This window comes from Coffea arabica, chromosome 2c (assembly GCF_036785885.1).
Source record: "Coffea arabica cultivar ET-39 chromosome 2c, Coffea Arabica ET-39 HiFi, whole genome shotgun sequence".
Taxonomy (NCBI): Eukaryota; Viridiplantae; Streptophyta; class Magnoliopsida; order Gentianales; family Rubiaceae; genus Coffea; species Coffea arabica.
Window position 1 is genome coordinate 14635602 of NC_092312.1, and position 10524 is coordinate 14646125.

At 34.6% G+C, this 10524-nt stretch overlaps 1 protein-coding gene across 1 annotated transcript in view; it reads left to right on the top strand.

The window, feature by feature from the left end:
- Positions 1–7344, top strand: part of LOC113726226 (uncharacterized) — a 31342-nt gene extending 23998 nt beyond the window's left edge. The window contains exons 39-49 of the mRNA XM_027249822.2: positions 1990–2055; positions 2141–2176; positions 2282–2325; positions 2563–2939; positions 3015–3213; positions 3545–3685; positions 4906–5024; positions 5182–5392; positions 5567–5804; positions 6402–6552; positions 6851–7344. Of these exons, the coding sequence (XP_027105623.2) occupies positions 1990–2055; positions 2141–2176; positions 2282–2325; positions 2563–2939; positions 3015–3213; positions 3545–3685; positions 4906–5024; positions 5182–5392; positions 5567–5804; positions 6402–6552; positions 6851–7198 (1930 nt within the window). The 3' untranslated portion in view covers positions 7199–7344. The remainder of the gene's footprint in view (positions 1–1989; positions 2056–2140; positions 2177–2281; positions 2326–2562; positions 2940–3014; positions 3214–3544; positions 3686–4905; positions 5025–5181; positions 5393–5566; positions 5805–6401; positions 6553–6850) is intronic.
- The last annotated feature ends 3180 nt before the right edge of the window (positions 7345–10524 follow it).

The following is a 10524-nucleotide window of genomic DNA, read 5'->3' on the forward strand; positions in this document are numbered from 1 at the left end:
TGATGGATTTCATTCTCATCTAAAAACCTTGTGCTCTACTGCTCTGTTTGGAATCTTGCAGAAATCTTAATAACTGCTGTTTTCCTATAATGCCTATTATTTGTGGTTATTCTGTACATTAGTAAATTTTTACTTTAACCTGGCTGCTGTTGGAACTTGGAAAGAGCTGGAGTTATAGTTTGAATACATTTGATCCATGAGAAATGTATGAAATCAAACAATTATAGTATTGATATTTGTCCACGGGCAGAACTCGTTTCTGAAGAATTGGCAGGGAGTTGTACCACACATGACATTTGGCAAACTAGTATCTAATGGGACATGAATATGGGGCTACGTATGATTATTACAGAAATGTATATTAAACGAAAAAAGAAAGAAAAGATTTACTTGCATAAAGAAGCTAATGAAGTTCTTCTTCTTTAAGATGCTTTTTAAAGTGTCAACAATATTACAAGTCTATAGAAATTTGAATGAGTTCTGCAAGTTATCAGTTGCAATGAGGGAGTCTTTTGGTTTGCAGAAAAAGACAACATAGCACATAAGCAAAACTAAGAAACACAAGAACTAAGGCCTGGGTTATAGTATATCCTTCATCAGAATGGTATACTTAAATGAAAATGTAATGATGACTTGTAGTCTGTGGATAATGTGTGAATAATAGGTTGGGTTAGAATAACTCCTGAAAAATGTAGAAGACTAGTTGGATATTTGTAGCCATAGTCTTTATGTGCTTTAGATGCTAATGTTATTAATCCAATAAATCAAATTGTGCATCTTACTGATTGAATAACATAACTTCTACGATATCTGCAGATACAAAGTAGATCTTTAGAGTGCTTAATAGCATAAATTGAAAGACAATTTTCCACATAAAGATGTAATGACATCAGTAAAGGAAACTATGAAAGTATTTAGCCAAAATGGACTCTTTTTTTTAATAAATTTTGTATTGCTTCATTAGACGTCTGAAATACACTTTCTCCTATATGACAATTAACAACATAAGTACCCATATCGATTCTAAACATGCTGCATTGATGCCCCTATCCTGGATAGATCCGTACTTTATAATCTAAGAAAGTTCAGTGAAGCTGAGATGTGTACAGCCAAAGGCAGAGATAAGGGAATGACAGCTGAAAAGTTCAAATTTTTGGTTCATTTCGACAAAGAAGAGAGCTTGAACAATAAAGACATATCGTACTTCCTTTTTCTAGACAAGAATAGGAAAGAATTGAAAGGCCATATTAGAGGCTGGGTTGTGGCTCTTAGCTTGTTATATTCTTCATTCTAACTAACTACACATATGTATAAATTTTTAGTAAGAGTTATGCTTCACAGTACAATGAAGTGGATAGGTTAGGTCTACCAAAATGCTCCTGTCCCTAATCTCATGAATTGGTGGATTCCTTCTTACTGATTCCATTTCCTTGCCATACATAAATAAACTAGATAATCTATCCAATAGTAGCTTGTTTTCCAATTTGTGATTTTGTAGATCACAGAGAAGACATTGTTAAAATGTGGTAGGGAAACTAAAAGGGGACAACAAAGATGGGAACACTAAAATATAAGACATTACACTCTTAATCCCGCTTAGAAAATTTGAAAACCTTCCACTCATTACTTGTTTGGGATCATGATAAGATGAGATTACCTTCCTGGATTGTCATATTCAAGATCAAAAGCATAACCTGAAAAAAAATTGGATGGACATCCGTACTGACGGGTACATTGGTCAAGAATATGGCTATAAGATTGCTGTTGACCTTATGATCCAATAGAAAGTTCAACTTACTTTTTGTTCAGATTGTTTTTGTTACTAACTGACATTGATTAAAAAATAGACTATTTATCTCTATGAACTTTTTTAATGATCGCTGATCATTCTGCACTTAATGACGCTTCCTACAACTTTAAGCATTGGACTTTCTCTTACATCGGTTCATAGGATTGCAAGAAATGCTAATGGTCTATGCTTGTTTCCAGCCAGATAGATCTTTCTTACAATAACTTCTCTGAGAGCTCTGAGCCATCAACTTGTCGGGAAACCCTGTATGCCTCTAATCTTTGCCATGTATTCTTCCTTTCCACATTTTGCTTCTCCTAGGACTTGAAGTTTCTTTCTGATGTTTGTCAGAAACTTGTTCAAAAGCTTTACTGGGGGAAAAACATCGTAAGTTTTGACACTTCCATACAAATAAGTTGTGTTTATGCTTTTAATATTCTATGCCTCAATATCAACAATTTGCATCTTTCACCCAACAATGACCTACTGCAGAGAGCTGGGTAAATGTCTGCTGCAGAGTTTCCCCTGTTCGAAAGGTAACTGATTATGTCCTTTAGGAAAGTTAGAGTTGATTTTCTTAACCTAGTCAAGGTGTTGAACTTCTCCTGATACTTCTTAGGAAGTTTCTCCTTTCTTGTTGACAACTATATGGTGAAGTAGCATATACTATGTCTAATAGACAAGTCATGTTAGAAGACATCAGTCTGCAATTTTTGAATGAATATGTTCAAGGATTATACCTATGATAGTTCATTTGTTTTTGGCTTTTGTAGATTACTACTCATTGCATGTAAACTGTGGTGGAAAGAGTACTGTAATTGGAAATAAAGTTTTTGAGGCAGATGAAGATTCAGCTGGTGCTGCAAAATTCGTTCCCTCGAAAGAGAACTGGGGAACCAGTAGTACTGGTGACTTCTGGGATGTCACCACTTCTATAGCTAATTACACAGCAAATAATGTCTCTGTTCTACGAGTAAATGACTCTGATTTGTACACGACAGCTAGACTATCTCCTTTATCTCTCACTTACTATGGTCGGTGTTTAGCAAATGGAAACTATACTGTGACACTTTACTTTGCGGAGATAATTCTTAGAGATGATCAATCATTTCAAAGTCTTGGAAGACGGATGTTTGATGTCTACGTCCAGGTAGAATAACCACAACTTTGGACATCTTATGTTGAAGGCTATAGCTTCTGAGTTTTGTTGTTTCGTTTGTCACAGGATGAACGGAAATTAAAAGATTTTAATATTGAAAAGGAAGCACAAGGAGTTGATAGAGTTGCAAAGGAAGAGTATACTGGAGTGGTTGTAAAGGATGGAATTCTGGAGATACGCTTTCATTATTCTGGAAAAGGATCTACAGCTGTTCCAACTAGAGGAACATATGGTCCTCTGATATCTGCTATTTCAGTGGTGTCTGGTAATTCTTATTCGACATTCAAATTTGTCTGCATGAGCTACCCATTTTGGTCACGGCTCTTAGTTTTAGTGTGTTCATGCATATTTTTACGTGGACTTACATGTTATATATTCAAAATATTTATTGCAGGTAAGAGCATGAATTGTCCAATAGATTGTCATGTGCTGACTTAGATCCTATTTGTAGATTGGAAAGATATCTGGATCTCAACATGTTATTTTTGCAATTTAATTCTCAAATTAAATTCATTACTCATATGCTGTTATATTATGTTGGTAGAAGGTAGCCACTACTGTTGTCTAACAACTATATTTGCTAAATTGATGCATAGAATTTAACCCTCCTTCCAAAGGGAAAAAGAAGATTTTCATAGCAGTGGGAACAGTGGCTTCTACATTGTTAATTGTACTCAGCATTCTTGGTTTTGCTTGGAGGAGATGGCATTCAAGACAAAAGATCTCCAGGGAAGAAGGTTCTGTAAATCTGCAGCCAAACTTTTTGACTATTTGATGCATGACTTACAATCAAGTCCTTTCTGATATAGCATAGTTGGATCATGGACAACATGCTAGAGTTACCCAATTTCTGAACATTATCAATTTGACATGTTTTACATGTTTTAAGTGAATTACCCACGGCACCATGTTCATCACTGTTGTCCAGTGAGGATTTACTACTTAGGAGCTGATAAACAAAATCAATTATTTCTGGCTTATCCTACTACAAATAACATCCTACTCTTAAGCGAAAGAAATTCATTCCTGGTCAGTCTCAGAATGTATTTTTGCTATTCTTTTGGACATATAGGACTGTAACTGTTTTCTGGAAAACAGTGATGGATTAACAACATCAACTGCCTTTTTTGTTAGTGTCTTGGATTACCTGATTCTTTAGTGGTTCCAATAGTTGGATTAACATCGATTCTTAAATTATTGGAGAGGGACCTAATTCATCTCTTATGCAATCTAATCTTTGTTTTAATCTGTGGGTTGGATAGAGGAGCCAATTTGTCCAGCATGTGATAATTTGTAAAATGTGGCAGTTAAGATTTGATCTAAGATCTTCACTTTCTATGAAGTCTGAACATCATATTGACATATCCTATCATCTTATAGTTTAAGCTACAAGAGATGAGAATAATTTGTTTCTGTTACACTAACACAAACTTTTAAAGTTAATCCATGAATTTTTGTGCTTCAATATATAGTTTTGCTTCTTGCTGTTGTAATTTATAATTTTAAAATTATTCTTCTGAAAGATGGGAACATGCAGGAAAAAGAAAGAAACAAAAAAAAAAAAAAAAGAAACAAAAGTTTATCAGATGTAAAACCAATGATCTTGAAGCTTTTCCGCTAGGATTTTTGTTTAGGTGCTTTGAGGTTTCTTGAACTTCTCCCAACATTATTCGTTGTTGTGCCTTTTGAACCTACAATTATGAAAATTAAATGTTTTTAATCATTGCAAGATTGAGGTTGGAAGCATTAAGAGACTCCTAACTACTTAGCAATAAAAGTATAATGTAATAAAACTCTTCCTTCTATATACTAATAGATCCAGAACTATAATTATGTGTATTCTCATCATTCTCCTATTTTCCAGAACTCAATACGAAAATTTCTACACCGAAGAGAGAGAGAGAGAGAGAGAGGACATGAAAGATGTGTTTAATTTCTTTATCTTGTTCTTATCCAGAATTGAGAGGGTTAGACTTGCGGACTGGTTTATTTACCTACCGACAAATTAAAGCTGCAACTGACAACTTTAGTGCCACAAATAAGATTGGAGAAGGTGGTTTTGGAGCAGTGTACAAGGTATATATTGGAAAATATGTATTCTCTAATGATTTATTTTTGTTGGCATGTTTTCTCACATTGTGGATGCTAAGTTGTCATAAAAATTTAAACATGAAAGTTCAATATTTAGATATTAATAATCTACTTGTGCTCCTAAATTTATTTGGCACTGCAGGGTATGCTATTGGATGGTACAGTAATTGCTGTTAAGCAACTTTCTCCAAAATCAAAGCAAGGGAACCGTGAATTTGTGAATGAAATAGGAATGATCTCTGGTCTACTTCATCCGAATGTTGTCAGATTGTATGGATGTTGCATTGAAGGAGACCAACTATTATTGGTTTATGAGTACTTGGAAAACAATAACCTTGCACGAGCTCTGTTTGGTAGGTTGATTTCTTTTACAATATTGAGCAAAACATCCAAGTGAAGGTTCAGAAGAAACTAACTTTATGAACTGAAGTATTTCATTCTTTGTGAATATAGAAGAACAAATGTAGCAGTTGAGATTTAAGATGTCCATGCAAGCATGTCATTTGTTATTTCCCCGCATGTTACAGGTCCACAGGACTTGCAGCTCGAATTGGACTGGTCAACCAGGCAAAAAATATGTATTGGAATAGCCAAAGGTTTATCTTTCCTACATGACGAGTCAGCTCTAAAAATTGTTCATCGAGACATCAAAACCAACAATATTCTCCTTGATAAAGAACTCAATCCAAAAATTTCTGACTTTGGTTTAGCCAAACTTGTTGAGGAGGAGAACACACACATTAGCACCAGAGTCGCAGGAACGATGTGAGTTCCAATTTTCTTCCTTAATCTGCAAATACTGTTGCTTATTGTTGGATGATGTAGTATCATGTGATTGGACTCGAAACTAGGTCAATTTGTGATTCTTCTGCAAGTCAACATCACTTGGTCGGAACTCAACTTATTGCAGAAAGTGGAAACAATTAGAAATGTGAAAAAGAATCCACCAAATTATTAGAAACTGACATGATTAATTTCACTTCACAATTTCATGTCCATGAATTCTCAATATTTTGTTCTTCATATAAACATCTGATGAAGGATTTAAAAAACAAGTTTTTGAGCTTCAATGGCAATATGCACCTTTCAAATTTATTCTAGGGAAGAGGCTTTTCAAGTGTCAATGAGACTTGGCATAACAATGTCCCTGATTAGGAGTTGATAGGACTAAAGTTAGCATATTTTGTAAATTTTCTGTGCGCACCTCATGCTGCCTCACTTTTTCTTTATAGAGATTCACAGATAATATTGTAGGCTACCATGTTTAATGTAACCGAAAATATGGAACTTTAGTTTCTTGATTTTATGCTCAGAAAATATACATGCTTCAGACATAATTAAGAGGAATATTTCATTCTACAGAGGGTATATGGCACCTGAATATGCACTATGGGGCTACTTAACGTACAAAGCAGATGTGTACAGCTTCGGGATAGTCGCATTGGAAATTGTAGCTGGAAAGAGCAACATGTCGTACCGCCCAAGCGAGGATTATGTTTGTCTTCTTGATTGGGTAAGAAACCAATTCTTCTTTCTTAAACAACCAGAAAATACCAATAAGGTGGATGAGCTGAGGGGGTCTATATTCTTTCCATTAAATTGGGGTAGTGGAAGGGGTATCAGGCAGGGATGGTTAAACCATACGCATCTTTGGCCCCCCAACGCTCCTCTTAGTTATGAAAATTATAAGTTTTTTTATGAAATCCAGTATTCAGAAAGCTGTTATTAAGATTGAAATGATCAATCTCTTTCTTTCTTGCTCTAGTTTATATAGCCGTATTCTCACAATCTGTATCCTCTGGTCGTGCCAGGCCCTTGTTCTGCAGCAAAGAGGAAGTTTGGTGGAGCTAGTGGATCCGCGGTTAGGTTCCAATATTAGCGAGGGAGAGGCTATAAGAATGATCAAAGTGGCTCTTCTATGCACTAATCCATCTCCTGCACTTAGGCCTACCATGTCTGCGGCGCTTGGCATGCTTGAAGGTCGTATCAGTACTCAGGAGTTCAGCTCAGATCCAAGTGTCTATAATGATGGATTAAATCTTCAAGGACTGCGAGACAAGTATGATGAGTTGCAATTCAGTTCAATTGATCCACAGTCATTTTCCACTTCATCTGACACAAAAGAAAGTAGCGCCTTGACTTCCAGTACTGACAGATAGATAGACAAGTAGTATAGTTGTAAATCAACTTAATTTCATTTGATGCAAGAGAAAGTAATGCACCGTCAACATCTTCTGAGGATATCGATACTGTAAACCTTACTTCTCAATTATAAAGTTCAGGAAAGTGTGATTCAAATCCGTAAGATTTTAGAGGCAGCATTTCTCTGCAGAGGTCCTACTTTAGGCTGCAAAAATCTTGCTCTGAATTCTTTTTGCGAATCAGTTTATCTCCTTACTGAGATTTAACATGTCCTGCTTTTCTACTTGAAGAAAAGAACATTTGGCCTTCTTAAACCACCATAAAATGAGGAAGAGAAATATATATATATATTTTTTTTTAAAAAGGAAAGGAAAAGAAGAACAAAAGTTGTTGGATGCTCATTTAAAAGTACCGGTAATAACTCACGTGCGTTGCATGTGAATATATTTTTCCAAGATCTAAAGCCTTTAATATGCTAAATTTCTATGTAAAACTTTGATTATTGGCATAATAATATAATCTAAGAAACTATATAATAAAAAAATTAAGCAATTGGTAGTTGTACAAAACGTTTATTGTATACAAAGCAATTAAAAATTTATTGTGCATTTAGTAAAACTCTGAAGATAGAAGATTATCATATTTAAGCTAAGTTGTTGGTATAATATTGATTAAGGAACCATATAATAAGTAAAATTAGATAATTGCTAGTTGTACGAAACATTTATTATATACAAAGCGATTAAAAGTTTAATAAGCATTCTACAATCACAAGACTCTGAAAATGGAAGATTATTGTTCCGTATCTTACTTGGATTGTGACATTAAGAAGATGAAAATTTCTATAATGTGTCAAACTAGTGCATCCAATAAAACCTGAGCAAATTCTCATTTGAATACAACACATTTTTATCAATTTTAGTAGTTGTAAACCTTTTTTGTTATATTTTTTTATAATAATCGATAATTTTTTTTTGGAGTTTTCTTAATCAATATGACATAAAATAGTGAATTTAATCATCAATTTAACCATTTGTCTTCTCATTAACTATTTATAACCTTTTGTCTTCTTATTAATTGTGATTTTTTTAAACCAATATGTATACAAAAATATATAGTTAACTTTAATTCTCACACATAACAATATAATAATTGGAGAAAATTTGGGAAAAGCAGGAGAGCTGAAGGAGGGAGCCCAGAAAATAAGAAGGATGAGAGGAATAAAAGTGATTACAGCAGCAATGGAGGAGCGGCAAAGGCTTCCAAATTGATTGAGCCATGTCCTTGTGAACTTGGTACTGGCTATGCTCAGCCTTGTTTGTCTACGAAATTCGCACGGCGCAGCCCATACCATTTACAGCCATTGGATTTGAGCCAATTTACAGAAAGAAACCCTATATTTTCACTTTTAACATGCGTAAATGAAAGTAGATGTTCAATGATGGGTGACAGGTTATTGAAACCTATGCAACAATAAAAACCTGCTTAATTAAAATTAATTTCTGTAGATAGTGGTAAGCATGGTCGAATCCACAGGAACTTGGTGTAACTGTTTCTTTTCAAATTCACAGTAGCAAAGGGGGTGTTTTTATGCAGAAGGTGACAATCAAAGTAAGTCAATTAAAATCTAAAAAGCTACTAAAAATTAAATAACAAATTACTAAAATCAAATGGTGATAATTAAGGATCTAGTCAAGAAATAACTTCAGCAATGGTGCACCTAATTGATCATCGAAACAAACGCAATTCCAATTATTTATCAATAAATAGGTTATAACTACCAAACAAGCGATGTCAGTCAACTCCTCCTTACTGTGTTGGTGATTAAGGTACGCCCGTTAATCACTGCTCTAATTGAGAAATAATCCTAAGTACGCACGTAAGATTTAATTTCCCAATTGCCTTGCGTATTAGAGGAGCCCTATTCTAACTAAATAACGCACTACCAGGGTTATTGTAGATTAGCCCGCGTATTCTCCTGACACAAATCTAATCATGCCAGTTGTCACTATTTTGAGGTAATTAAACAATTACGGATTTAATACCTCAATTGACAATAGATTATTAAATTAACTAATTATCCGGATCCAAGACAATCAATTAATTAAACAATCATAAGCACTGTAACCAGGAAATATGCGAATACCAATAAATAAAAAGAAATGACAGAATTAAATCGATCTCACAATTTTTAGGCGAACCAAAACCTCCGTTGTCCCTCGGCTAGATTGAGAAAATTAGCTCATGTTCGATGCGAAAACCCACAAGAAATTGTAAAGAGAGCCGCGGCCGTTGTCCCTTGAAATTGGGGAAATTCAATTCAGTTCCAATGTTTGAAAAGATAGCAAAGCTACAGCAATTGATTCTATGGTTTCTACTTGTCCAATCATACGAGAAGGAAAAGGAAAAGCTACTTGAGCCCACAAGGAAAAGTCAAAAGACTAAGCTAAAAAGTTGTCTGCCATTGTTTGCTCTATTCCTATCTAATGTCCTCAAGGCTGTGCGGTGGCTCTCCTTCCAGAGAGGAAGAAGCCTCTCGACCTCCCTAGGTTTGCTTTCTTTTCCCTTTTTTAGTTGCTGTCTTCGGTCAAAATTACCAAAAAGGTCGTGGCTTGATATTCCAAAAATATCCCTGAATGCCTGCTACTTGAATTCTGTCTTGATAATTGTCAAATGGGCACTTGTTACGATATTTTCGTTCTACTCCCTGAAATAAATGCAAAATACTAAAAGTGAGTAAAATTCAACAATTAATTCACGTCAAGTCAGGTAATAGGGGAAATTAATTATAAAATAAATGATAAAATTACAACCTATCAATTCCCCCCACATCTAAACCATGCTTGTCCTCAAGTATGATAACAACAAACAAACACCAATATTTGACAATGGTCATTGCTCCGTCTAGCATATTGTCAAGATACCAAGAAAAACATATATCAAGTATGGGTGATCAAGATCCAAGAAACATCACTTCGGTTAGCTTTTAAACCACAAACTCCTTTAATTTCATATTAACTAATCTAAGAAAAAGGAATGACGGGCAACATTTATCAGCAAATGGTCCAACTATTAACCAAAATTTCAACATTAAATCCATAAATCGGCAAGCTGACTTTTATTATATACTAATACAACTTTCACTTTTTATTACATTTTTCTACTTTTCTCTTTTTTTTTTTCTTTTTTTTTTGTTTTTCTCAATAGTAACAAAGGACTTGGTCATTAGCCATTGGAGCCTTTTGACGCGAACTCTGACATTTGTTAGATGAAAGAGCCCGGTTACTCAGCTTCTATCGCCACGTGACCTCGCACTCATAGCAATTACTATTTTTTAACGCGA